The 26,005-nt window shown below is 61.7% G+C and overlaps 5 protein-coding genes across 9 annotated transcripts; 2 read left to right on the top strand and 3 right to left on the bottom strand.

Moving 5' to 3' along the window:
• Positions 1-527: 527 nt before the first annotated feature.
• On the bottom strand, positions 528-9,938 carry HGS (hepatocyte growth factor-regulated tyrosine kinase substrate). Of its 3 annotated transcripts, none has more exons than XM_059864193.1 (21): positions 9,807-9,938; positions 9,392-9,476; positions 8,947-9,022; positions 8,447-8,539; positions 6,532-6,655; positions 5,603-5,655; positions 5,090-5,158; positions 4,769-4,893; positions 4,471-4,549; positions 4,285-4,383; positions 3,982-4,077; positions 3,580-3,618; positions 3,337-3,480; positions 2,987-3,200; positions 2,633-2,805; positions 2,356-2,496; positions 2,107-2,278; positions 1,896-2,029; positions 1,532-1,648; positions 1,291-1,386; positions 528-1,201 (listed from the first exon to the last, which is right to left on the bottom strand). In XM_059864193.1, the coding sequence occupies exons 1-21, from the start codon at positions 9,841-9,843 to the stop codon at positions 1,097-1,099; spliced, it is 2,271 nt and encodes a 756-aa protein (XP_059720176.1). In that variant the 5' UTR covers positions 9,844-9,938; the 3' UTR covers positions 528-1,096. The 3 variants fall into 3 exon arrangements, with proteins under 3 accessions (XP_059720176.1, XP_059720177.1, XP_059720175.1); XM_059864194.1 differs by having other exon boundaries at positions 2,987-3,197; XM_059864192.1 differs by having other exon boundaries at positions 2,987-3,197; positions 4,285-4,549.
• ARL16 (ADP ribosylation factor like GTPase 16) lies at positions 9,938-11,873 on the top strand. Its single transcript, XM_059864208.1, is given in 5 exon segments — positions 9,938-10,182; positions 10,185-10,246; positions 10,332-10,445; positions 10,633-10,748; positions 10,900-11,873. Coding segments are annotated over 5 exon segments (672 nt in total). The 5' UTR covers positions 9,938-9,974; the 3' UTR covers positions 11,072-11,873.
• Positions 11,874-12,717: 844 nt separating this feature from the next.
• On the bottom strand, positions 12,718-19,934 carry TMC6 (transmembrane channel like 6). Of its 2 annotated transcripts, none has more exons than XM_059864191.1 (21): positions 19,798-19,934; positions 19,062-19,315; positions 18,819-18,978; positions 18,379-18,510; positions 18,117-18,275; positions 17,902-18,007; positions 17,707-17,803; positions 17,364-17,618; positions 16,964-17,154; positions 16,745-16,883; positions 16,438-16,593; positions 16,074-16,249; positions 15,846-15,927; positions 15,430-15,527; positions 15,183-15,278; positions 14,961-15,036; positions 14,581-14,714; positions 14,006-14,182; positions 13,739-13,817; positions 13,523-13,601; positions 12,718-13,332 (listed from the first exon to the last, which is right to left on the bottom strand). In XM_059864191.1, exons 3-20 carry the CDS (start codon positions 18,841-18,843, stop codon positions 13,530-13,532), a joined length of 2,250 nt encoding a protein of 749 aa, XP_059720174.1. In that variant the 5' UTR covers positions 18,844-18,978; positions 19,062-19,315; positions 19,798-19,934; the 3' UTR covers positions 12,718-13,332; positions 13,523-13,529. The 2 variants fall into 2 exon arrangements, with proteins under 2 accessions (XP_059720174.1, XP_059720173.1); XM_059864190.1 differs by having other exon boundaries at positions 18,819-18,937.
• Positions 19,935-19,979: 45 nt separating this feature from the next.
• SYNGR2 (synaptogyrin 2) lies at positions 19,980-22,149 on the top strand. The gene is made up of 4 exons (XM_059864207.1): positions 19,980-20,139; positions 20,291-20,528; positions 20,789-20,928; positions 21,019-22,149. Exons 1-4 carry the CDS (start codon positions 20,035-20,037, stop codon positions 21,214-21,216), a joined length of 681 nt encoding a protein of 226 aa, XP_059720190.1. The 5' UTR covers positions 19,980-20,034; the 3' UTR covers positions 21,217-22,149.
• A 272-nt stretch (positions 22,150-22,421) lies between these two features.
• TK1 (thymidine kinase 1) lies at positions 22,422-25,948 on the bottom strand. Of its 2 annotated transcripts, XM_059864209.1 has the most exons (7): positions 25,815-25,948; positions 24,973-25,004; positions 24,777-24,890; positions 24,605-24,698; positions 24,190-24,279; positions 23,986-24,105; positions 22,422-23,875 (listed from the first exon to the last, which is right to left on the bottom strand). In XM_059864209.1, the coding sequence occupies exons 1-7, from the start codon at positions 25,878-25,880 to the stop codon at positions 23,720-23,722; spliced, it is 672 nt and encodes a 223-aa protein (XP_059720192.1). In that variant the 5' UTR covers positions 25,881-25,948; the 3' UTR covers positions 22,422-23,719. The 2 variants fall into 2 exon arrangements, with proteins under 2 accessions (XP_059720192.1, XP_059720193.1); XM_059864210.1 differs by lacking the exon at positions 24,973-25,004 and having other exon boundaries at positions 25,815-25,930.
• Between the last annotated feature and the right edge of the window lie 57 nt (positions 25,949-26,005).

Raw genomic sequence — 26,005 nt, 5'->3', positions numbered from 1 at the left:
GTGCGCCATGGGAGATGTAGGCCAAAGCGGGCCCATGGGAAAGCAACATCCACCGTAATAAATCCATTACTATTTATCATTTCTAAACAGGATAGAAAAAATTTCATGTCTGAAGGAACAGAAACTGCTTCCTCTCTGGAATGCTTGGAAGGAGAATTGGTTATATTTCTACACTGTACTGCATGGTTACCGGTAAAATTGAAGCATAATGAATGCAAATTAAAAGAAACAAAAATAAAGCCTGAAAGCCTTGTCATTTTACCTTTTTGACTTTCACTAATTGCAGTAACACATTGTAATGCTCCATAAAACTTAATAATTTAGGACTCTGCATCTACAGCACAGAAACATTCTAGACACTGTAGGGAGGAAATTTCAGTAGCCAGAGCTCAGTTTGAGCTGCAGCTGGCGGGTGCTGCAGGTGAGGTGTGATGGGATCTGCCCCGGAGCTGCTGCCAGCCCTTGGCAAACACTGCCCCCTTCGTTCGCGGGGGGATGCCCGGCGCCGCCCAGCACAGGAGCCGCGGTTCGTTCCAACACTTTATTATCACCGATAGCGCTCGGTCACCGCCGGGACGGGTGGGACGGGACAGGCCGGGCCAGCGCGGGGCCCGGGCCGTGAGGGAGCGGGGCACGGTGGGGATGGGGCAGGGCTAGAGGCTGTGCCCTCGGGGCCGTGCCACAGCCCCGGGACAGACGCGGCAGGGCTGGCTCCGGGGCCGGGCAGGGAGGGAGCGCTGTGCCCTCGGGACTGTGCCACAGCCCCGGGACAGACGGGGCAGGGCTGGCTCCGGGGCCGGGCAGGGAGGGAGCGCTGTGCCCTCGGGGCTGTGCCACAGCCCCGGGACAAGGACAGGGGCAGGCTGAGCTCCCGCCTGGCCCCGGGGCCGCCAAGGGCTGGTGCGGGCGAGCTGGGGCTGCTGCCCCAGGCGCAGGGCATGGGGGCTGCTCCCTGCCCCTTGGTCCCCAAAGCCGGCAGCAGGAGCCTCGGGCCCCACTGCCCCTGGGACACGGGGCCGGGGGGCAGCACGAGTAGTCGAAGTACAGAGTGATTTCGGATGAAGAGTAGTGTTACACTGGAGCCCTGCGGCTGCCGTCAGTCAAAGGAGATGAGCTGGGCCTCCCCGCTGCCTGGGGGCTGCTGCCCGGGGGCAGGCGCTGGTGGGGGCTGCTGCTGGGGGGGTGCCCCAGCTGGGGCCACCTGCAGCAGAGGAAACAGCTTTGTCAGCGTGTGCCTTCGTTAGCACACGTGCCCCACTGCATCCTGACCCCCAGACTGGCGGCACTCACCTGTTGGTAGAGGGGCTGCTGCCCGGGCAGGTAGGACTGCTGGGCTGGCAGGCTGCTCAGAGCTGTGTCCTGGCCTGGCAGGGCAGACATAAGACCCTATGGGAACAAGGGGATGGGTGTCAGAGGGGTGGGGTACATGCAGCACCCACACAGCAGTGGTGGGTGACCTCCCCCAGGATGGCTCCGTGGGCTGGAGCCCAACCATGCCTTGTCCCCCCATGCCGAAGCAGGGAGTGCTCACCTGCATGCTGTAGGGCTGGTAGCCCATGGAGACAGACTGGCTGCCCATGTAGCCCATGGTGCCCGACTGGGGTGCCTGGGAGATGGCTGGGATGCTCTGCGACTGTGAGGCTGCAGTCTGTGGGGAGAGGTTGGTGAGAGGTGGCACAGACAGCAATGGCTCACTTCTCTAGACAAGGCCCTTGAGCCCAGAACTGGATCTAACTCCAGCCCACTTCCACAGCAAGATCAGCAGATCTGGAACCAACCAGCCCATCCTCCCTCCTGCTCAGAGATTTCACTGCTGAGTTTGGGTATGTTGCCCAGCCCCACAGAACCCCCCAGTCCCTGTCCCAGCTAGCTTCAGGCTGAGCTGCCTCACTTGCCTGGTAGCCCTGTGTGGGTGTGGGCTGGTAGGATGAATATGCAGGGGTGGTGGTGGGCACCGCCGGCCCCTGCTGAGGCCCCTGCCCGCTGCTGGCACCCGGCTGGTACATGTAGGCATTCACCATGCTGGGATCTGGGTGGAGAGACCAGAGGTTGGAGCAACTGCCTTGGGCTCTCCCCTACCCCCAGAGGCTGAGCTGCCTGACGTACCAGTGCCGGGCATGGCAGCGTAGGGCCCAGTTCCCCCTTGTGCAGCCTGGTTCATGTACACGCTGTGCATGGGAGAGCCCTCCACGGAGCCAGCTGGGCTGAACGTGCCAGGGAAGCTGGTGGGCCCAGAGGGCTGGTAGATCACCCCACTGGCTGCGGGCATGGCCTGGAGCTGGTGGGAGAAGGAAAGCCAGCTTAAAGCCACAGTCCCTGGAATCTGGCAGGGCAAGCCTAGCCCAGCAGCTGTACCTGAGCATAAGGCAGTGAGAAAGCTGGCATCTGGGCTCTCATCTGGATGGTCTGCTTCTGCTGCTCCAGGCGCAGCTGCCTCTCCTTCTCCTGCTCCTGCAGTCTCTGGATGGCCAGCTGACGCTGCATCTCCAGGTACTCCTGTGGGAACAGGGCTGAGTGGCTGGGAGCCACCATACCACTCACGCCTCCCACCAGGGCAGCCATCCCTGCCTGCCCTGGGCTGGGCCACAGAGCAGGCAGCCTGCAAGACCCCGGACATGCTTCCCTGCCTCACCTGCTTCTTCTGCCTCATGATCTCCAGCTTCTGTGCCAGCTGGATCTGGCGCTGCCGCTCTGCCTCCTCCGCTGCACGGCGCAGCTTCTCCTGGTGCTCCTCCCGCAGCGCGTTCAGAGCCCCGCGCGCATCCCGGATCTGGGCCAGCTTGTCCTGCAGGCCCTCGTAGTACACTGGGGAGGGAAAGGACAGCCTCAGGAACACGGGGACAGAGCACTTGGGCTGCCCCTGCACTGCACAGCAGCCTCTCTCCAGTGACACTGCGCCACAGGAGTGCTGAGCCTTGACACTGTGGAAGCCCTGGCTGCCGCCCACCCAGGCCCAGGGCCAGCAGCTCCCCCAGCTCCCACGCACGCCTGCGCTCGTCCAGCTGGTTGAGCAGCTCCAGCAGCTGCGGGTGCATGTTGTTGATGGACTGGAAGAGGGACAACACGGCAGAGTCGTTGGTGATGCTGCGGCCTCGCATGTGGTTGCTCTTCATGCGGTTGACGAATGTGGTGACCGCGTTCTGCAGTGCCTTCAGGAACTGCTCGTGGTTCTCCTCGGACTCACCGTTCTGGTACTGCTGCTGGAAGGAAGGATGGGGCAGTCAGTCAGCAGTGACCTCCCAGTGCCAACAGCCAGCAGCCAGCCTCCAGAGCCCAAGAGTCGGGTGCTTCTTGCCCCTTTGTGGGTGCCAGACAAAGGCCCAGGCCTGCTCTTACCTCAACCACCCCAAGAGGGGCAGGGTGGGCTTCCCCAGGCTGCACAGCTGGCTCCGTCAGGGACAGGGGTGCTGACGGTGTGGGGCTCTTGCGAACCTCCTCCTGCTTCTTCTCCCAGTAGTTGCGGTTCAGGTACCGAGCCAGCTGCCAGGAAGAGAAGATGAGCATCACTGCCTCACAGGAGCAAGCAGACTAGCTTGGGCCAGGATCTGTGCTGCAGACTAGCAGGGCCAGGATCCTTACCTCTGGGTCAATGTCCTCAGCCAAGGGAGCAGAGGAATTCTGGAAAGAGACAAATGGAGAAATGTAGTTCAGCAAAACCAGAGAGCCCCAGGTCCCACACAGGTGTTCAGCTCAGAGCTGGCCATGTATGACCACCAGTGAGAGCCTCAAAGGGGACACAAGCTGGGAGGCAGTGGAGGCACCTAAGTTCTGGCTGAGAACATGCCTTCTTGCTCAAAACACAGTGAACAAGCAAGGGGTTGAACGGGGCAAATATTTTCCCTCAGTATGGGGATTAAATTGGACACAACTGGGGCAGACTCAGGCTCAGGAAGTGGCCTGTGTGCAGCCACTTCACGTGCAGGAGCTCAGGAAGGGGCCTGTGTGCAGCCACTTCACGTGCAGGAGCTGCCATGGACGTACCACAGGTGGGGAGTAGAGTGTGCTGACTGGGGGAGCCGAGGATGTGACAGGAGTGGGCTCGGCCTTGGGGTACATGGAGTAGGTTGTTTTCTGCCTCTGCAAAAGAGATAATTGCCAGCTCAGAGAGAGTCCAGGCTTCTCCAAATCCACCACAACACAGCCTGTGCCAGGCTCTGCTTTCAACCTCTCATTCCAGAGGCTTTGAGCCTTGCTCACACCAAGACATGTCCAGAGATCCGTTATGGACTAGCACAGTTAGGCTGAAGAGCAACAACCCCTCCCGGACCCCAGGAGCCAACAAACCATTCTCTCCTTCTCCTCAGCCTCTGACTGAGACAAGGCAATAGCCAGCTGGAGCTCCTCTTCCTCTTGCAGAGCCGTCTCATCACGCTTTGGAGGCAGCTGGAAGCAGAAAGGTAAGGAGGTGGTCAGTAATGGGATCAACAAACAGGTCAGGATCACCAGATCACCTATGGGGCAGCTGCTCACCTGGGACTGCTGAGAGAGGGGGCTGGTCAGGTACTCAGGGGGCAGTTCAGAGGTGGCAGCAGCTTTACCCTCAGTTTTCCTGTAGTGACAAGGGATAGTATGGACTGAATGCTCCCTTCTGTGCACCAGAGCCCAGCTCTGCACCATGTTCCAGCAGCAAAGCCCACTCCCAGGAAGGAAGAGGGCACAGCCTGGGAAGCCCCTGTTGTGCTCTGCAGGGAGCTAGTTCCACACCATGCCTCCCCACTCAATGTCCCAGCTGTCGTAGGCAAAGAAACCCACCACGAAGGGTACTGACTTGTTGAGATGCTCATAGCAGGGCTCACAGACTCTCACTTCCTTCTCAATCCCAAACTTGGGGATGGTGGAATACTTGGAGGAGCATTTTCCACAGAAGATCTGCCCGCAGGCCCGGCAGTGGTGCTATAAAAAACAGGAGACGTGAGTGTGGTGGCAAGACATTCCTTCTCCTTTAGCCAACATCACTCAGACACTCATTTCCCTGCCCGCAGCCACGAAACATGGTCTGTCCCCAGCACACTTCACACAGTGAGTCCTGTAGGGAGTTCTGCAAGTGCCAAGGGCTGTGTAGAGCAGGGAGCCCAGGAGCAGCACCCACCTTGCGCGTCACAACGCCAAACTGCACTCGGCACCTGTGACACTCCTCTGCATCCACCCAGTCTGGAGCCTGTTGGGGCCAAGGGAAATGGAGTAAGGAGGGAGGAGTGCATTGGCACCGGTCCATTCAGGAGCTCTGGTGGCTAACAGGGCTCTCATGTCTCCTGGGGGAAACTGGGGGCATCTGCAGCTCCAACAGAAAATATTAATCCCCAGTTATCTTCTCTTCCTTAGAGGCTGCGATGTTTTCCCAGTCAGTACAAGATTTACTAGGAAACTCTCTGCACAGCAATCACTTCAGCAATGCCCTGCTGCTACGTCCAGCCTGCCAAGCTGCTGCAAGGCCAGTGAGCTGGAGAAATGATGGGTCTGACTCCCTGTCCCGGCCAGTTCTCCCAGCAAGGCCTCCAATCCACACAAAATGGAGGAATGTGAGACCTGCAGGTTTGGCAGAAGGGGATGGGAAAGCAGGTCTGTCCCACAGCACCAGCTGCTCCCCCACCACAGAGCTCACCCTCTCTGCAGCGAACATGGCATCACTCTCCTTGAACTCGGGGAAGACGTGCCCTGCAGGAGGAGAAATGGAGAGAAAAGGGAGCCCCGTTGTGAGAGGAATCCTCTGGCACAGGGAGAATGTGCCTGCAAGCTCATGCTACAGGTGCCAGCTCAGCACCACCTCTTGTCTTGACCAGCACCTCCCTCTGACACACCAGGAGCAGACTCCCCTCAGCCATGGTCTGAGGACAATCCCCAGTTGTCACCCTTACACACCCACAAGGGACATCACAGGCCCCTGGATAAGGCTTATTATTTATCAGTACTTTGAACTGAGGGGGATAAAAAGCCCACTCGATGGGCAGGCAGGGCTGTGAGTTTCAGCCCATCAAGGGCCAGAGCTTGGAAACACCAGCTCAGGATGCTGGACTGACCCTTCAAGCTTGTGCCACTGCCTGCAGAGTTTCTGGTGCACAGAAGGAGAGGCAGCAGCATGTCCCTGCCCTTGAAGCGGACACTGCTGGCCTGGGACAGAAGGAAAAATGTCACACCAACACTGTATCAGCAAGTGGGACTGTGGACCCATCCTGGGAGCAGGAACAAAAGCCTGTGAGGAAGGAACTGCCCCACAGCAAATCCCTCCCAGAGGACATGATGACTTGCTGTCAGTCTCCCCAAAAACAGTTTCAGCTCCTGCTTTTCAGGTCTCCCTGCCAGTCCTGAAGGCTGGGCTGGAGGCCTAGAGCAAGGCTGCTCTGGTCCATTGGACCGTCCCATGTCTGCAGCAGGATTTAGTCACCCTGAAGGGTTCACTGGGCAATGGGAACCAAGGAAGAGCTCTGTGCTGCAAGTCCAGATTTTGCTCACACCAGGCACAGAACTGCCAAAGCTCCTGCAGAGCAGAGCTGCTTCACCAGGTGTCCCCTCATCTGTAGCCACAGTCCTCACCTTCAACCTTCATTATCTGATAGGTGTCCTGCACCACCTTGTACTTGGGCTCGTTGCGGAAGGCGTGAGCCCAGGCCTGGATGAGGTACAGGATCTTACTGCGGACACTTGTCTCCACTTGCCTCTGCACAGGAAGGGAGGAGAAAAAAACATCTCAGAAAATGCCCCTGGAACCCAAAGGATGGTGTGAAGCCCCTAAAGAGAAGCCAAAAATACCACTCAGGAAAGAGAGAGTTTATAGTACTCAAGAGCTGTCAGAAACCTGCAGCAAGGACAATGCACAGCACAAACAGACCCCTCCAGCTGCCCCACTGCCCCCTCCAGCACAAACAACACAATGTCCTTCGAGCAGCACAGACTGAACAGAGCTGTGGCCTTGATGCTCAGAGCAAGTACCCAGCACTCCCTCACCAGAGCCACGCATGCCACCCTCAGAACTTGGTGGGAGCCCCAGCTGCCCAGGACAGCACAGCCCACCCTGCCTGCCCCTTGACAGTGCTGGGGGGTGCCTGGAGGGTGCCTGCACCTCCACTCCAGGAGTACTCAAAGCCATCTCAGGATGTGACAAAGTGAGGACAGCTGGGACAGCTGCCCTTTGGAGGCAGGGCAACTACATCACACTTCAGGGAACTGGAGAGAAGTTGGCAAGCCTGTTTTGACCTCAGCCAGCCTAAGGGCTGCTGTGTCATCAGCTGCCCAAGTGATCACATCCACATAACTGCCTGTTCCAGAAATCCACGGGAAGCACAGCAGCACTGTCAAGCTCTGATTTTAGCCAAGACCTTGGCCCACACAGCATCACTTACTGACAATTCCTGGAGCTCCAACTTCTAGAACATTTGGTAAAATCCTGCATTCCATACATGTCACAGCCCTGAACCTCATCAGAACTTGGACTGCTTTACCAGGATCGGGTGTTCACAAGCAGCAAAGTTCCAAGTGTGAGAGGAGAACGGGGCAGTTGTGAAACTCCTGAGGCAGGCAAGGACTGAGAGAAGCACAAAATCCCTGGATCTGATTCGATCTCCTCAGCCCTTGGAGCGGCTGTGCTACCACACCTGGCTGTCATGCTATGTCAGTGCTCCTGCCTCAGGAGGAGATCCTGCAGGGAAACTGAGTCAGCTTTAACAGGAAGGTGACAGGAGAGATACCCTGCTTGGTCTGCATGGTGACAGGACTCACAGAGCTCATTCTCCAAAGATCTGGGTCACCTGTTTGTTTATTTCTGGTGGAAGACAGAAGTATGATGCTAATGAGCTCTTGCCTGGGTGTTGCTGCTCTGAGCTGGGAGCTGGAAACAGGAGTTTTCATTTCCACTTCACTAAAGGAATTCCCCAGTCCAAGGACACATGAAGCTCCAGCAGGCATCAGAGTGGTGACAGCTTGTAACAGCAACTTGTCAGTGCCAGCAGCCGTGGTCACATCCTGAACAACTCAACACGCCAATGACACGGCTGTGACACAGAGGCAGCTCCAGCTGGTTTTTCCTTTGCGGCTTTACCTGCTTTACCTGCCTATGTGTCTCACACTGTTCAATGAGAGGGAATTCACCTTGCCACTGCCCAGGTCCTTGGTACAGGTGCCAGGCCATCATCTGTTTTCCTTTGCTGTCCCAACCCAAGTGTTGCATCCAGGAGCATTTTCCATGGAATGGCCCAGGCCCCCACAGCACATTCCTGCTGTTTCACAGCGCAAACCTCTGCTTCCACCACATCTCCTCCTCCCAGAAGCCCTCCTTCACTGCCTACACTCACCCTTTCACAGCACACGATAATCTGCTCTTTTCTGAAGTGCATTTCCAGTTTCCCTTCTAATCCTTACCCAAAGAGGACACAAGAGAGGCCACATACACTTCTTCCTCCTGCTGCTGCTTTTCCACAGGAGAAAAATATGACAGTAAAATAAATCTATTTACCTTGAGTATTTCCTTCAGCTCCTCCATAGTCTGTTTATTGGCCACCTCATCGTGCACTGTTTGGCCACAGTTTTTAACCACTGACTCCATAACCTGCAAGGGCCAAGACAACATCAGCCCACAGCTTCCTGCCTCCCCTGCAACTTGTGGGGGTCCCAGCACACACTGCAGGCTGAACACGGGGCAGTACTTAAGCAGTGAGGTGCGTTGGGGCCATGCCAATCCACTCCCTGGACTGGGAGCCAGCTGTCCTTTGCCTCCCTGGGGGGCTGGGGGCCTTCTGCTCTGTGCAAACCAACCTCAGGGAGAGCAGCCCAAGCATCATCTCTGCCTGTTCCAAAGCCAAGATGGAACTAAAGCATGGAGGCCCTGGCCTAATCACCCCAAAACCTCAGTGCCAGAGTCAGGAAGAGGCTGGCTCCAGGCCGGGCTGCAGGGAGCTGTGCAGCCTGAAGACAGTAGTGGGAAGCCCCTGCTTGCTCCCAGCCAGGTGCCATTACCTCCAGCGCGTACAGGGCCACGTGGGGATTCTTGTCATTCACCTTCTTCTTGATGGCATTGACGGCATATTTCGCCCTGGGCAGGGGAAGAAGGGACATGTTCTCAGGGCATCAAGAATCCAAGGGCAGATCCCACCTGCTGCTGACAACCCACCAATCCCCACCCTGACATGAAGGGCACAGCTAGCTCAGGGGTGTACGATTCACTTAGTGAAACTGGCAAGGAATAAGCACACTCAAGCTTGAGTTTCCCTAAGGATTTCAGGCTAGGGGTAATCTGCGGCTCCCAGGCTCGGGGAAGCACGCCAGCACATCAAGGTGTACTGTACAGCCCCTCGGATGCTGTTATGGAAGGGATAAGGATGCGTGTGGTACAGATCCGAGACCCTGGAAGGGTGTCTGTCCTTCCCCGCGCAGACGGCAGAGCCGTGCCCGCAGCACTTACTGCGTGTCTCCCTGACGGATCATGTCGCAGATCTGCAGGATGGATTCCCAGTCTGTCTCCAGCAGGAGCTGGCTCGTGGCCTTATCTGCAGTGAACAAGCCCACGGGGCCGCCGTGAGCCGCGCTGCTGCCCGCGGCTCCGCTCCGCCACCGCCGGTCCCGGGAGCGCTGCGGGCGTGGCGCTGCCCCGAGGCTCGAGATAAACAAACCCCCGATCGCACCCGGAAAGCACCAACCCTCCCGCTGCAGACACCCCGGGCGCTCGGTGACCTCCCAGGCGGCACCGGGCTGCGGCACCGCCGCCCGACCCGGCCCGGCCGTGCCGTGCCCTGGGCCCGCCCGCTCCCGGGGCCGAGCGCTGCGGACCCCGACCCGCTTCGCGTCCCGTCCCGCCGCCGAGGGAACCGCGCCGGTACCGAGGAGCCGCTCGAAGGTGCCGCCGCCGCGCCCCATGGTGTCCGCCCGCCGCCGGCCCGGCCCGCTCGCTCCGGCCCGGTCCGGCCCGGTCCGTTCCCCGCCCCGCCGCGGCCCTTCCGCTTCCGGCTTCCGCCGGGGCGGGGCCGCTTCCGCGGGGCGGCTCCGCCATGGCCGCGGGCCGCTCCCCGCCCACCTTCCTGCTGCTGGGGGCGGCGGGCGGCGGGAAGAGCCTCCTGGTGCGGCGGCTGCGGCATATCCGTGGGCACGGGGCACCGGGGAGCCGGGAGGGACGGGACGAGCCGGGCCGGCGGGGGCGGGCGGGGGCCGGGCGGAGCGCGCCCCCGGCCCGTTCCCGGAGCTGCCGTGTCCTTAACGCGAGGCACAGCTGAGCGCCGAGGAGCCCGCGGAGCTGGGCGAGCCCCCCGCCACGCTGCCCACGGTAGGTGCGGCCCGGCGGGCCCGAGCGGCTCCGGGGCGGGCGCGGGGCACGGCCGCAGCCCGCGGTGCCGGTGCCTGTCCGGCAGGTGGGCACCAACCTGACGGACCTGCGGCTGCCGCGGAGGGTGACCGTGCGGGAGCTGGGCGGCTGCATGGGCCCCATCTGGCCCAGCTACTACGGCGAGTGCAGCGCTCTCCTGGTGAGCAGCACCGGGGCCGCGGTCCCGAGGGGCGCTCGCGGCGAGAGGGGCTGCGGGGCGGGGGTCGGTCGGTCCCCTCGGTTTCGCCCCGTGGTGGGATTTCCCTCCCCCGTGCCCTGCTCTGGCCCAGCCCGGTCCGGGGTTGCTCCCGGCACACCCGCGCCTTGCTTTCCCTTCTTCCCCCCAGTTCGTGGTGGATGCCTCCAACCCCAGCCAGGTCTCCTCGTCCTGCATCCAGCTGCTCTCGGTCCTCTCTGCAGCGCCGCTCGCCTCTGTGCCCGTCCTGGTGCTCTTCAACAAGATGTGAGGAAGATGTCACCCGAAGGGCGGGGGTGCCAGGAGCAGGGCTGTGCTTTGCTGCACTTCCCAGGCTGGAGAGCCCTGAGCTGGGGCTGGTCCAGACAGGGGTGCCTCGTGCTTGGCTGATGCTGCAGCTCCCGTCTCCCCCTTGCAGTGACCTGCCCTGCTACATGTCGCTGGTGGAGATGAAGTCACTGTTCCGCATGCAGGACATCGTGTCCTGTGCCACGCAGCCCATCACCATGCTGGAGACCAGCGCCCGCGACGGCACCGGCCTGGCCGAGGTCCTGCAGTGGCTCCGGAGCGCCCTCAAAGAGCCCTGCTGACTCCAGCCCTGCAGCCCGGGACACTCCTGTCACACAAGGAGGTGGCCAAGGAGCAGCTGCCCTGCCCGGGACTGGGAGCAGAGCCCAGGACAGTGCCTTGGGCTGTTGAAGGACTGGATCCCTGTGGGACGTGACAGTAAAACTCCCACCACACTGTCCAGGCTGGTGGCTGCCTTGTGCTCGGAAGGAAATCCTAGGCTTTTAGGGAAGGGACAAGCAGAAGCCAGAGAGGCCAGATTGTGCTGTCAGCTCCAGGCACAGGAGGGGTTCCTGCAGCAGGGTTGGAGGCTGCAGCAGCACCTGAGCTGAGCTAAGCACAGCAGGGCTAGGTAAGGCTGAGTTTAAGACTGAGTGCACAGCAGGCTCCTGCCAGCAGCTCTGGCCATGTGAGCCTCATGCCAGCCCAAGCACAGTGGGGTGACCCTGGGGAAGGACTGGGTGACCTGGTGGGTGTCAGGAGCTAGGGCAAGGCCAGTGACGGGGCTGCTTCAGTAGGCATGTCTCACAAGCTGCAGCAAGTACCAGCCCACAGCTGCTCTCCAGCACTCACCTGGGCTCAGGCAATTTCAGAATGGGTCAAGCTGGAAGGGACCACTATGGGTCCAATCTCTGGTCAAGCAGGGTCATCCCAGAGGACATGGCACAGGATTGCATCCCGGCAGTTCTGGACTATCTCCAGTGAGGAAGACACCACACCCTCTCTGGGCAATCAGTTCCAGTGTGCTGACACTGGCACAGGGAAGTTCTAATAGAGTATCATAGAATATTGGAGGGAACCCATCAAGATCATATTCAGGTGGAACTTGCTGTGCATCAGTTTCTGCCTGTTGCTTCTTGTCCCACTGCTGGGCACCGTGGAGCAGAGCCTGGGCCATCCCCTGACATCTCCCTGCTGACAGAGGATGAGGTCCCCTGTCAGCTGTCTCTCCTCAAGGCTGAACAGGCCCAGTGCCTGTTCTCATTTGAGGTGCTTCAGTCCCTTCATTGTCTCTGTAGCCTCTGCTGGACCAGCTCCAGGAGTTCCATGTCCCTCTTGTCCTGAGGAGCCCCAAACTGGACACAGCACTCCAGGGGCAGCATCACCTCCCTTGTGAGCAATGCTTTTCCTGATGCACCCCAGAAGAGCTGGGGCTGTGTAGAGAACCTGCCCTGTGCCCACACCACTAAACACTGTTCTATCCATGCTGATAACGCCCTGTGCCCTTGCTGGTGGCCCAGCCCAGCCCAGCCAGGCAGGCAGCTGCCTCAGCTGGCAGCTGTGGTGCCAAGTCAGAGGGGACTGGTGGCTGCTCGTGCCTGGCACAGCCCACAGCACAGCCTGCCCTGGGCCTGTCAGTGCTGTGGTACTGTGGCAGCTCCATCCCAGGGCCTGCCAACAGCATGACATGGAGGGGAGTGGCTCCTGGGGCTGGGGGCTGCAGCTATTGCACTGGGATGGTGAGTGGCAAGGGGGGTGGCAGTGGCCTTCACTCCAGCAGTGTGGGCTGCACTGGGCTCTGCCCCAGGCAGCCCCAAGGGAAAGCAGGCTGTGCCAAGGAGACCGAGCACACCCTGACACTGCTGCTGAGTCACCCCCACCAACAGCACTGAAATCAACCCTCCCTGCCTGCTTCCAGCCCAACAGGTCCAGACACCAGCCAGAGCACTCCTGCCCAGCAGCACTTTAATTGAGCCCACAGAGTCCCTGCCCAGCCCAGCACCCAGCAGCACGGTGACTCCTCCAAGTCCGTCCCACCAGGCAGTGCAGTGGGTGCTGGGGGTGGCCCAGTGACCTTGTTTGTGAGATTGCAATCAGCCAGCTGCTCTCCTGGTGAGCCAGGCACTGGGCTGGAGCTGGCTCCATGCCTGCTGCCCCTAGGCAGTGTGGAGAAAGGTCCATGGTCCCCAAAGGATTCTGAGAACAGCCCAGGGCACACTGGCAGGAGGGAGGGCTGAAGGGCAGTTCTCTGCAAGTAGTGAGCCCCCACAGAGCAGGGTTGTGAGGTGAGGCAGTCCTGCATGGAGCTGTGCCCTGGGGTGTGTAGGCAGGCCTGGTCCTGTGCCTACTGCACCCCAGCAGCTCCAGGCAGCAGGAGCACCTGCACCTCTGCGATGCAGCATTCCCAGTGACACATCCCAATGGGTCGTTGGCCATGGCAAGAGGAGGATCTTCCCCAGCACTCCAGGACCCCCAGCTTCCAGCGCTGTGTTGTGATGGACAGATTCAGTCCCAGCTGCAAGCAGAGTCCATTCCATCCCATTCCTTCCTGTGGAGCTTGACACTAAGAGGACAAAGTCCCTAAGATCCCAGGTCCTTGTCCCAGACCTGCCTCCATCCTCTTCCCTGTCCCTGGGCCTCAGTAACACCAAGGACAGTGCTTCCCTTGGGACAGGCAGAGGAGCATGTGTGCACATGGCTGAGCTCTGGGTGCCCTGGCAGCCCTTCCCTACTGCCCTTCTTGCTGGCCTCACCTGGCACTCAGGAACGCCTGCCCCTCTGCTCGTAAACAGAGCGAAGCTTCTGCATGAGAAACAGCTTATCCTCCCCTTCCTGCAACATCAGAGATAGCACAGTGAGCAGCACTGGGGTGGCTGAGTGGCTGCACTGCTGGGGCCAGAGCCCACACTGGCAGTCCCGGGGCTGGAGCAGGCTGTGAAGCAGCGGGGATGGGCAGGGGCAGTGCTCACGTTGGCAATCTGCTCCTGGAGCAGGCAGATGACCCTCTGGCGACCTCTTACCACCTGGATGTTGAAGTAGATCACAGCTCTGTAATGACACCAGGGAGGGATGGTGGCAGCTAGGCAGGAAGCTGAGGGACACTGTGCTCCAGGCACTGGGATAGGGCGCAGAGCTCTGCAGTGACACCTTGGCTCCCAGCCCTGCTCAGGGCTGTGACAGCAGGGCCCTCAAAGTGAGGGCCTGGGGTTCAGCTTTGGGCTCAGGTCCATACTCACATCAGGGCCACAGACATGAAGAACAGGAGGCATGTGTTCTCCAACAGGTGCTGGTAGACCCAGGCAAACCAGGTGATGTTGGGGTTGGACTTCTCTAGCACTAGCACCCACATCTTCCCTGACTTGTAGATGGTTTCCAGCCCCCGGAAGGGACCGCAGGTTTCTGATGGCTGCACCCTGAGCAAACAGACCAAGAGGGCGTTCAGAGCAATGGGCAGCCCAGCAACTGCTGGCCCCAGACCAGGGCACTGCCTGTCTCAGATGTCCAGCACTCCAGGGACCCAGCCTCACTGTCCCCAGCACCCCCAGGGCTGGACAAGGGAGTCCTCCTCCCTTGAAGCAGTGAAAAGATCCTGGGGAAGGTTCGTGCCTTCTTGTCCCCTGCCCCCTGCACCAGGAACAGCTGCAGGGAGTGAGCAGGGCCAGCAGCAGGGAGGCCCGTCCCTTGCCTGGGGCAGCACCTCACAGCCTGCAGCTGGGGGATTGGCAGAGACAGGGGCCACGCTCTCCCCAACACTCCTTCTCCAGGCAGCCGGGGGTCCTGTGCCCTGAGCCGTGGCCTGGTGGGTACTCACGACCAGATGGTGTAGGAGAGGAAGGCAGCTGCACCCAGGAAGGAGGGGAAGCACAGCAGAGTCATGAACACGGTGCTCATGCGTGACGCTTGCCAGGGCTTGCTGGGGGACTGGCAGTTCCGCATCAGGCTGCTCTGTGGATAGGGAGCAGTGTCCCGTGGGCTGCCAGCTCCTGACAGCAGTCCCTGCTGTCCCCTCCCTCCTGCCCACTGGAAGCCAGCCCAGTGAGCTCAGGGCTGTGCTGTTCCCAGAAAGCCCCACTCAGCCCCACAGGGACGAGGCTGCTCCACGTGACACCACTGCTGCAGCAGAGGCTGACAGGGCAAAGTGCCACTGCAGTTTAACCCCAGGGGGAGTTGCAGGGGGTGGGGGAATCACACCTTTTTGATATAGAACAACAGCAGCAGCTTCATCATCTGCACAGCTGGCAGGAGCGGAGCGAAGAGAATGCCCAGCCTGAGAGCAGGGGAAAGATGAGCTTGCCTAGGTCTGAGCCCCAGGGGACACAGTGGTGGGCACAGCCACAGCACCCACAGGGCTCCTGGGGACTACAAGGCATTTGCCAGCACAGGAAGGAGCCACACCAGGCAGAAACATCTCACCAGATCAGGGTCTGCCCATAGATCAGCTCCAACACATTGCGGGCAATGTCAAATTCCGGCCTCTGCTTCGTCTTCAGCCTCTTCTCCAGAATGAGCCTGGGTGGAAATGAGCTCTGCCCTATGCTGCCTGGGGGCACTTCACACCCTACCTTCCCTCTCTGATGGCAGCAGAGCCTGGGTGCACCAGAGAGCTGGGGCCATGCAGGGATGGCACACTGGTGGGGGGACATGTCTTGGGGTACGTTACCTCCAGATCAGCTCCCCGAAGAGCGTGTCCAGCAGGGCGAATATGAAATCCATCACCATGAAGCGATACAGGTCCTGCCCCACACACGTCTCCCAGCACTGGGGAGACAATCAAGCATGGCACAGAATCACAGAACGGTTTGGGTTGGGAGGATCCCCAAAGCTCATCTCTTTCCCCACCCTGCCATGGGCAGAGACAACCTTCCACTAGACCAGGTTGCTCTGAGCCCTGTCCAACCTGGCCTTTTACAGTTCCTGGGATGGGGCACCCACAGCTTCTCTGGGAACCTATGCCAGAGCCTCACTACCCTCACAGGGAAGAATTTCTTCCTGATATCTGATAGGGAAGACCAGCTCCTTGGTCAACCCCATACTCAGCCGAGCAGCCCTCCATGGCCCTGAGGCAGTGGTGCTGACCTCCTCTGTCGAGCAGATAACGCTCCGGCTGAGCCAGTGGTAGCACAGCAGGCTGAGAATCACCATCTTCAGGATGAGGTTCCTGAGCAGGAGTAGTGCCAAAAGTCCCTGAGCCCGGAGGATGGAGGGGCCAAGCCCCACAGGTGGGGTGCCTGGCCCCAAAGCCTCCTTGCCAGCCTCAGGTGCAGCTGCAGAACGCTCCCTCCACCACAGCCCCAGCCAGCCCACCTGATGATGGCCACGGAGACCTGTGTCACTGGGGAGTCCTGCTTCTCCCACATCGCCAGCAAGTTGAACAGGTGAGGCATCAAGGCATTGAGAAGGGACACCACAAGGGGCAGGACCAGCAGAATGGCTTCTTGCTGCCATCTGCCACTGCCCTGTGCTTGTTGCTCCTGCTGAACCTGGTGAGCAGGTACTGGGCTGAGTGCACAGCTGTTGGCAGCCAGGTGTGGTGTCCTTGGGGAGAGCAGCAAATGCCCAGGCCAGGAGCAGAGCTGCAATGGGGCTGTCCCTGCCTCTCTCCCGAGTACCCCAGCCCTGTCCCTCCAAGCCCAGGGCAGGGGAACCCAGGGTGAGAGGCGGCACTCACCGTGTGCATGTGCTCCAAGAAGTAGTGCACAGCCAGCACGCAGCCCGACACCCAGCCCAGGGCCAGCAGCCAGGCCAGCAGCACCACGAGGCAGTGCCCCAGGCACTGGCAGCGGCTCTGGGAGCGGGACCGGGAGCGCCGCTCCGCCAGCAGCTCCTGCAAGAGAGCAGCAGCAGAGCTGCCAAATTCACCTTGGGTCTGGAGCAAGGCTTTGTCCCACTGCAGCACAGCAGGACCCAGAGCGGTGGCAGACAAAGCACTTGCAAGGCTGGGGTCTGGGGTGCTTTGCATCGCCCAGTTCCTCCACCTTCAACTGGGTGCAGATCTTCTCACACTGCAGCTTCACCGAGCGCCTCTGGATCACCTTGAAGTCCCAGGCACAGAAGACCTTGATGGCCAAGTCCCCCGAGGAGCTTTTCACACTCTCCCGAAAAGAGCAGGACACACTGCAGCGAGGTGAAGGGCATCAGGGATTGGGGCTGGCTGACAGGGAAGGCTGGCAGTGCCACGGGTGCCGCTGACCCACCTGTACACCAGCAGGATGCAGGTGACAAGGAAGGAGACCCCAACACTGAAGAGGTAGGCCAGTGGCAGGTTGTACGGTAGCAGGGGGGCGGGGAGAGGGCACACGCTGCCCTCAGGAGTGGAGGTGCAGGGGTCGTTCAGGGTGGTGTTGCTGTAGTAGCCGTAGTACAGCAGCGAGTGCGTGAAGTAGCCCTGTGGGAAAGCACATGAGGGGCCCATGGTGACGTCGGCAGTGCTTACAGCACCCTCTTAGCCTGGCACTCTGTGCCAACCACAGCACTGGTGGTCCTGGGGCCCAGGCTGTGCAAGGGCAAGCACTGGGGTATCGCTAGAGTGGGAAAGGGGGCTGCCCGCCAGGCTTGGCACAGCCCCTGACCTGGGGGTGCCTGGGCCATGCTTACCGCTCCTGTGAGGAGCTCGACGCCAGTGAAGGGCTGGGGGCTGACTGATGCAGTGGGGTACACAGCCTGCACGACCACCACGAAGGCCAGGAGGATGAAGAATGAAAAGAAGTTCAACATAAAGAGTGTCTTGAGGAAGAGGAAATAGGACAGGACACTGGAGCCAAAGCGGCCACCGATCTGCTTCAGGGCATAGTGCCCGGGCTGTGCAGCGCGGAGCAGGGAGAGGAGCCTGTACCAGAAACCTCGGCAGCCCTGGGGAGAGGAACACGGGGAGAAGAGTGGGGCTGGAGCCTGCACTGAGCCCTCCCAGCCTCTGTGCAGACCTGTGCCTCTGACTTACGAGGCCAATGCAGACCCTGGACCAAGCACAGGGTGAGAAAGGGGCCCAGCGATGGGCGTGCTGCCTCACTGGGCCCCTCTGCCCGCTCAGCTGCCGCCTGCCCAGGAGAGAGGGGGGTCAGAGGGTCCCACAGGTCCTGGGACAGCTCCGGCTGTGGGAGCCCTGCCCAGCAGGCGCTGATGGAAGGGGTCCTACCGGAGGATGCGTTTCTCCGCCAGGCTGAGGGGCATGGTGAGCAGCATGTGGCTGCACTGGCTGGGCGAAAGGCTCAGCAGCTCCTTCACCAGCAGGTGCCGTTTCTCTGGGGTACAAGAGGCTCAGTGGGACATAGCCTGCCACAGCCTGCCTGTCCCTAACCCAGCGCAGGGACAGCGGCCAGCACTGCCTTTCACAGTCCGGGGGACCCTCACCTTGCAGCGTGGCCCTGCTGGGGTCGGTCTCCAGGTCGTAGTGGCGTAGGCTGGGCCGTGCTGCGCGGCAGAGCTGCTGCAGGGGCGGGCGGCCGCTCCGGCGCCGCAGCCGCGCCGTGCGGTTGCAGTACTGCGAGATGATGGCCCCGAGGCTGCGTCCTGTGGGCCAGAGCAGGGCTTGGGCAGCCACAGGAGAGCAGGGCAGGCAGAGCTCCAAGGGGCTCTGGGAGCTGGGGAAGGGTGGGATGTGGGTGGCACCTACCGATGGTGCGGCTGGGCATGCTGGCCAAGATCTGCAGGGAGGCAGAGGAGTGGCTGGGGTGCTCCTCACCTTGCCTAGGCTCTGGCCAGGCCATGGCACAGGCTTCTGGAACAGCCAAGTAGGCTGGGGACTCTGGGAGGGAGAAGGCAGGATGCAGAAAGGCCATGGCTCATCCCTGAATCTCTGCTGTTCTGCTCCAGCACAGAGGCTAGGTGTGTGCTCCTCCCAGAGTGCCCCTTTCTCCAGGGACGCTTTCTGTGTCCCCAAGATCCAGTCTCCCCTGGATTGCCCTGCTCTGCACTGGCCAAGGCATCAGCGGCTCGTATGAATGCTTTGGCCACAGCAGCCAAAGCATTTGACACAACTGGCCCAAGCAGAGGGACAGCCCTGGGCACACACACTGTCCTCAGCCTGCCCTGGCTGAGGCTGCAGTGCTTTACCTCTGCCTCTCTCCTGCAACTCCATCTCCAGATCTGCCTCGATCAAGCTGCTCTGCTCCAGGATGAGCTGGTGGAATGAGGTGTGCAGGGCTCTCTCGTTGTCCGGACTGGGCTCCTGGCTGAAGGAACACAGGGACACGGTGGCAAGGACACCTGGTGCCTGCAGGGCGCAAGGTCGTAGCCAATCGTACCTGGGCAGGAGGTCCCAGGGCACGGCAGGGCAGCTGGGGAGGTCACACTCACCCATCGCTCTCGGAGCCCTCGGGGACGTGGAGGGTGATGGAGGGCGGCTGGGACATCCTGCGAGGCCGAGCGGCTCCCTCCTACCCGGGCCCTGCCGTGGTGAGCAGACGGGCGCCGCCGGTCCCGGCCCCCACCAGCCCCGGTTTCGCGGCTCCCAGGCGCTGCGGGACGGAGCCGGAGCCGCGGCGTGCGGAGCCGGGGGCAGCCGGGAGCGCGGAGCCCGCGGGGCTAAGCTGGGACTAACCCAGCTCGGCCTTAGGAAGGAAGAGAGGGCGGATGGGGCGGTGCCGCGGCCGAGAGGTTCCGCCCGCCGTCCCGGGACCCTTCGGGTCGGGCACGAAGCCGCCGAGCACCAGTCCCGGAGCTCGGCTGGGGACGGGCCCGGACCGGCGCTCAGAGGACACGTTGGAGCAAAGACCCCCGTGCCCCGCACCGTGTTCCTCGCCCGGTGCCGCCTCCCTCCTCCCCTGCTCTCCCTCCTCGGCCCCGGGGCGGGCTAAGGCTGCTCGGGGCAGGTGGCCGCCCCGGGGCTCCCCGCCAGGCCCCGCTCGCCCCGGTACCGGGAACCGACGGAACGCTCCCCGGCGCTCCCGCCGCCCGGGCCGTGGGTGCGGATCTGCGGGGAGGGGGGGGGCTGCCGAGCCCTGTCCGTCCCGTCCTTCCTGCCGCCTCCCGGTACCCGGCGGGGGCGGTGGGAACCCCCCAGAAGCCCCCGTTTCCCCTCGGCTCTGCTCACCGGGGCCCGTCGGCGGCCGAGGCGTGGGGCCGGCGCTCCCGCTCCTCGTTACACCGGGGCGGAAGGAGGGACGGAGCAGGGCACCGGGATACGGTGCGGGACGGGCGCGGCGCTCTGTGCCCGGGCGGGGGAGCTCCTGTCCCGCCGGAGCCAGCCTGCCCGCCCCGCCCCGGCGTCCCGGACCGCCAGGACCGGCCCTCCCGGGGCGGTGCCGCGCAGGAGCGGCGGCCGAACGCCATGGAGGGCGGCGGAGGCGCCTACGGGGCGGCCAAGGCCGGCGGTGCCTTCGACCTGGTCCGCTTCGTGCAGCAGCCGCAGGTGGTGGCGCGGATCGTCAGCGCGGTGAGTCGGGACGGGACGGGACGGGACGGGACGGGACGGGACGGGAGAGTTCCGCCGCAGGCCGATGCCCCCCGCCCGCCGGGCCCGGCAGCCCCCAAAGGGCTCTCCCCGGCCTCGGTGCCGCCCACCGGACACCGGCTCCGCCCCGCAGGTCTTCGCCCTGATCGTGTTCGCCTGCCTGGTCGGGGATGGCTACATGAGCCGGCCCGAGGACCCGCAGCTCTTCTGCATCTTCAACCACAACGAGGACGCCTGTCGCTACGGCATCGGCATCGGCGTCCTCGCCTTCCTCGCCTGTATCTTCTTCTTCATGGTGGACGTGTATTTCCCCCAGATCAGCAACACTACGGACCGCAAGTACCTGGTCCTGGCCGACCTCGGCTTCTCAGGTACGGGGGCGCAGCGGGCAGGGCTGTGCCCGCCGTGGCTGCCACAATGGCCGCCTTGTCCCGTGACGTGGCTGCCGGTGCCTGGCGAAGGGAGCCGCTCCGAGTCGCTCCCGTCTGGCGTGCTGCCCGCTGCTGCTGCTGCCGTTGCTGAGCGCCCCGAGGAGCGGCTGCCCCTGGCCGGGTGGCTGCACCAGCCTGCACAGTGGGGCAGGGTCTGGGCCCGGCACTGCCCTGGCCCCTCATGCCACTTCCCCCCACAGGTCTCTGGACCTTCCTGTGGTTCATCGGCTTCTGTTTCTTGACCAACCAGTGGTCCTGGACACGGGCTGAGGATGTGTACATCGGAGCGGACTCTGCCCGCGCTGCCATCACCTTCAGCTTCTTCTCCATCTTCTCCTGGGTGAGTGAAGCACTCTGCCCACTTGGGGGGATTGCAGAGGGCCCCCCACAGCCTGGAACGGCCTTGATGCTGCTCCCCTTCTCTCTGCAGGCACTCCTGCTCACCTTCGCTTACAAGAGGTACAAAATGGGGGTGGAGGACTTTGCTCAAAGCTATGCCGACCCCAGCCCGGGGGTTCCAACTCCCTACTCCAGCTATCCCAACATCAGCCATGAGAGCTACCAGCAGCCGCCTTTCACGCACACAGCGGAGGCCCCGGAGGGCTATCAGCCACCCCCGGTGTACTGAGCCCTAGCTGGCACCTGCGGGACGGCTGTACCAGTGCAATTCCTTCCGCGGGGTGGGAGGGAGGGATCTGCAACTTGGAGGGGGCAGTGGGGTGGGAGGGTGATTGCTGCTTTGTTTGAAGGTGACTGGGCCTTTTCTTGGGGTGCAGGAGGGGCTTCTGCCTGGTCCCAGAGCTGAGATCCTCATTGGAGGGTCCAGAGCCTGGTGTGTGATTTGGTGGGTGATTTGGCACACGATGATTTACAGCTGCTGGGTGAGCAGTGCAGCTGCAGGAGGTTGGGTGTGCGGGCAGCCCTGGCACGTACAAGCCTCTGCTTTTGCTGTGCTGCCTTGGTGGTGGGCTGCAGTTCACACCCTGACCCTGGCCAGGCTCTGCCCCTGTGACTGCTGCCCTGGCCCGTCCTGTCTCCAGTGCCTTTCAGCCCTGCTGGCTGCATTCCCCCAGAGCCATCTCTCACTGCTGCAGCACAGCCAGGCCCAGCTCTGCCTGCGCTGCCTTCCTGTGCCTTCCTCCCGCGGTTGCTTCTGGGCCAGCTCTTGCCAAAGCCCCCCCTTCCCTTCTCTAACGCCGTGCTGTGCCTTCCCCGCGCCTGCACTAGAGCGGCTGGTGCATGGCTGATGCGGTTTGGGGTGTGTGGGAGTGGTGAGCACTGAGATCCCTCAGCAGGGCCATGGCTGAGGACATCCTGGAGCACTTTCTTTCCCTTGTGTGCCTGCCCGAATGCTGCTGCAAGGCTGAGCTCCTGCACCCTGCCCACGGCTCCTGCCTGCACTCCAGCCACACCAGGAGCCTGTGGGCCCTTGTCTCAGGTTGTGTTTGCTGCTGTGCTGTGGTAAAGCTGTTCCCAGCAGCCATGTGGGCCATCCCTGCTGGGGCCAGCGTTCAAGTAGTTGTTCACTGTAGGGTTGGAATAAACTTTTTCACCAAGCCAACATGTGAGCCGCCATTTGCCTTTTGTCTTGGGGAAGCAGAAAAGGCTCCTGCCCCTCCAGGGCTTGGGGTGTCAGGTGGGGCAGTGCAGCCCCTGCCAACTGCTGTGCTGCAAACAGCACACTCATGCTGGTGGCTATTTTTAGGCCACCCTCCTCATGCTCCCTGGTCTGAGCAGAGCTCCAACCCCAGGCCTGTGACCAGCCCATACAGTCTCACTGGTCACTGCCAGGAAGACTTAGCAGAATGCTCTGGTAAAAAATACACACAGAGGTTCATTAAATTATTTATTAACCTAAAACAGCAGCAGAACCTTCCCCAGCCCTGGGGGAAAAGTCCAGGCCTGGTAGTCAAGTGCTTGTGAATACAATAATTCTCACCTGTAACATGGAGGCAGCAGGGAGGGGTTCAGGCAGCTCTTGGAGCCTTTCAGGGCACAGGCAAACAGCAACCATGGACTCAAAAGCAGAGGTCTGGCCTGGCCAGAACAAAGAGCTACTGCTTGGAGCCTGTGGATGCTGGGAAAAAACCACTTCCAGGAAAAAAAACAGTTTTGCGGGCAATAAGGAAACAACAACCTTCCAGAATCTAACAAAGAGGGAAGAGGATCCTTCAGTCAGCTTAGAGCAGACTAAGAGTCAGCCTCAAGAATTTTGGAAGGCTGAGGAGAAAGCAAGAGACATGACTAGACTGGAGAAGCAGCTCCTCAGGAGAGCCCCTTTACCAAGCAGCTGGATCTTCCCTGGAATAATTGTCCAAATCTTGGTAGATGCAACTCTGAGCCTCCAAACAGGTAATACAGCACCAAAGTGGCAGTACCAGCCTTGAACCTGAGAAACACTGCCCTGAATTTGAAGGAGGCTCTTCCTGGGACCAGCTCCTCCAAACGAGTCTGTCACAGCCTGCTAGAACACAGCCAGCCCTCTGAGGTTCAGCACCTCAGAAGAGTCAGCTGCCAGGCCTCCTTCACCTCCTGTTTCAGCAATAATTGACACCAGTGAGCAGGCTGGCATAGAGGCTGGAGGCCTGCCCAGGGCTGGGCTGACGCATGTGTCAGTTTAAAAGCTGTGTCACAGCTCTGTGACAAGGGACAAGTTACCTCAGACTGTTAAGGAAGGAAGTTAAAAATTGCATTAAAAATACTAATGGCTGCACAGTGTCTTGAGAAACCTGGAATTTAACAACAGTGCACAAGAGAGAAGGGCTGCATTCACAGGCAGCAGAAGCAGCACTGGTGCCAGCCTGAGCACGCTTAGAGCCCTGGGAGAGCTGGCCAGAGCCACAGTGAGCAGTGGCAGTGCTGCAGCCAGGCTCCACGTGCAGTGCTCCACGGCCTGTGTGTGGCAGCACCAGTGACTGTGCTGGTCTCTCTCCTTGTTCTGAGATGGGAACCCACTCTAGCCAGGCTTTTGCTTCAGCTTCCACCAGCATCGGGCGTGGTGGATCCTCAGTTGTGGCGCTTGGCATGGGGAGGTTGGGTAGGGAGGGCTGAGGCACTGAACAGTTTGTTAAAGTACAGAGAGGCCTGTGAGCCACAGCACTGAGCTCCCTTCCCCTCCATTGTCCCAGCAGTCAAGTGAAGATCTTGCGAGGGGCAGCTGTCTCCAGCTGCCTCAGGCCCAGGGGCACGTTCTCCTTGTTGTCTGGCCCGGCCTGCTGGGGTCGCATGCGGAAGTAGCAGGCTCGGCACACGGAGTGGTACTTGTCAGCTCCCCCAATCACTTCAACCTGGCAGGGAAGTTTGGGGAGTAAACTGCAGAGCCCATCTCCCTGGAGGGAGTCTCTCTGTACCAGCAGGACTGGAAAAGAGAAACAGTTTCTGTTCCAAGGGCACTCACCTCCCGCTCGGCTCCCAGCCTCTTGGTGTAGGAGGCCTCCCGGAAACACTCCATGCACACAGCGTTCAGCTTCACCACGCTCTCCGCCAGCGGCACCAGGTTCAGGATGCTCCCAAAGGCCTGTGCGAGACAGCACGGAAGCTGCTGCTGGGTGGGTTCCACGAGGGTCCCAAAGCAGCTGCAGTACCAAAATGAGTGGTTTACCTTTCTCTGGAAGGTCCCATCCAGAGCAGCAACAATGACAGTTTTCCCAGTGTTGGCCATTGTCTCGCAGAACTCCACAATGTCTGGGAACTGGAGGGGTACAGGCACATCACAAAGAAGGATGGGGGGCAGCACTTGGCTCCAGATCCCACAGTGCATGCCCAGACAGCAGCACCAGGAACAAGGAAAGTCAGAGCCACGTGCCCTGCCTGTGAAACGGGCTGCAGTCCCACTATCCTGTCTGCAGGGACTATAGGGAAGGAGGCTTTGAAGGCATAGGCCGCATGGACCAAACTCCCCAGGGCATTACCTCCCACCCTCTCCTGCAAAGGACACAGACCCCGCCCTGCACCGGGAGTATCGAGGAGTGTGTGTGCTGCGGAGCCCAGCACACCCAGCCCAGCCGTGCACTTACGAACTGGCCCTCATCGATGCCGATGACGGCGGCACCCAGCGCCTCCTGGTAAACGTCCTGGAGGAGCCCGGCGGGCAGGGCCTCCATGGTGCTCCTGCAGGCAGGGAGGGAGTGAGCCGGGCAGGCCAGGCAGCCCCGGGAAGCGGGGAGTCCTCCTGCCCCGGGAGCTCACTTGTCGTGTGTGGAGACCCCGGAGGAGCTGTAGCGCGTGTCCTTGGCGTACTTCACCAGCAGGCACCGGTACTGGGCGAGCTGGAACCGGCGCACTCGCCGCATGAGCTCCGTGCTGCAAGACACGGTGTCAGCGGGCCCCAGCCCCAGCCTCAGCCCGCCGCCCTCCCGCCCTGCGCCCCCCGCTTCGCGCCTACCTCTTCCCAGAGAACATGGGCCCGAAGATCACCTGGGGGCAGAACGGTGCGCTCAGAACGGCGGCCAGCGGGGAGCCCCACAGCCCCCTCAGCCCGGCGCGGTACCGATACCTGCCCCCAGCCCGTGTCCGGGGCAGTACCGTGCCCGAGGCAGTACCGTGCCCGTATCTGCCCCCAGCCCGTGCCCGGGGCAGTACCGTGCCCGTATCTGCCCCCAGCCCGTGCCCGGGGCAGTATCGTGCCCGTATCTGCCCCCAGCCCGTGCCCGGGGCAGTACCGTGCCCGTATCTGCCCCCAGCCCGTGCCCGGGGCAGTACCGTGCCCGTATCTGCCCCCAGCCAGTGCCCGGGGCAGTACCGTGCCCGTATCTGCCCCCAGCCCATGCCCGGGGCAGTGCGGTGCCCGTATCTGCCCCCAGCCCGTGCCCGGGGCAGTACCGTGCCCGTATCTGCCCCCAGCCCGTGCCCGGGGCAGTACCGTGCCCGTATCTGCCCCCAGCCCGTGCCCGGGGCAGTACCGTGCTCGTATCTGCCCCCAGCCCGTGCCCGGGGCAGTACCGTGCCCGTATCTGCCCCCAGCCCGTGCCCAGGGCAGTACCGTGCCCGTATCTGCCCCCAGCCCGTGCCCAGGGCAGTACCGTGCCCGTATCTGCCCCCAGCCCGTGCCCGGGGCAGTACCGTGCTCGTATCTGCCCCCAGCCCGTGCCCGGGGCAGTACCGTGCCCGTATCTGCCCCCAGCTCGATGCCCGGGAGCGTTGCCGTACCTGTATCTGCTCCCACACCGGTGCCCCAGGGTGGCACCTGTATCTACCCCCCGCCCGTGCCTCGGGGCGACCGCGTACCTGGATCTGCCCGCGGGGTCGGCTGGGAGAGCCGGGGTGGACACCGGGCACCGTCAGGCAGTTCATGGCGGACTGCCGGCCCGAGCCCGCGCGCGCCGAGACAGCGGCCCCATCAGCCAATCGGAGGAGGCCTCTCCCTCACGCGCCGCAGCGCTAGCCAATCGCGAAAGGGTCTGCACTGCCGCGCGGAA

Source organism: Haemorhous mexicanus, chromosome 20 (assembly GCF_027477595.1).
Source record: "Haemorhous mexicanus isolate bHaeMex1 chromosome 20, bHaeMex1.pri, whole genome shotgun sequence".
Classification (NCBI taxonomy): Eukaryota; Metazoa; Chordata; class Aves; order Passeriformes; family Fringillidae; genus Haemorhous; species Haemorhous mexicanus.
This window is presented reverse-complemented; position numbering and strand designations above follow the sequence as displayed.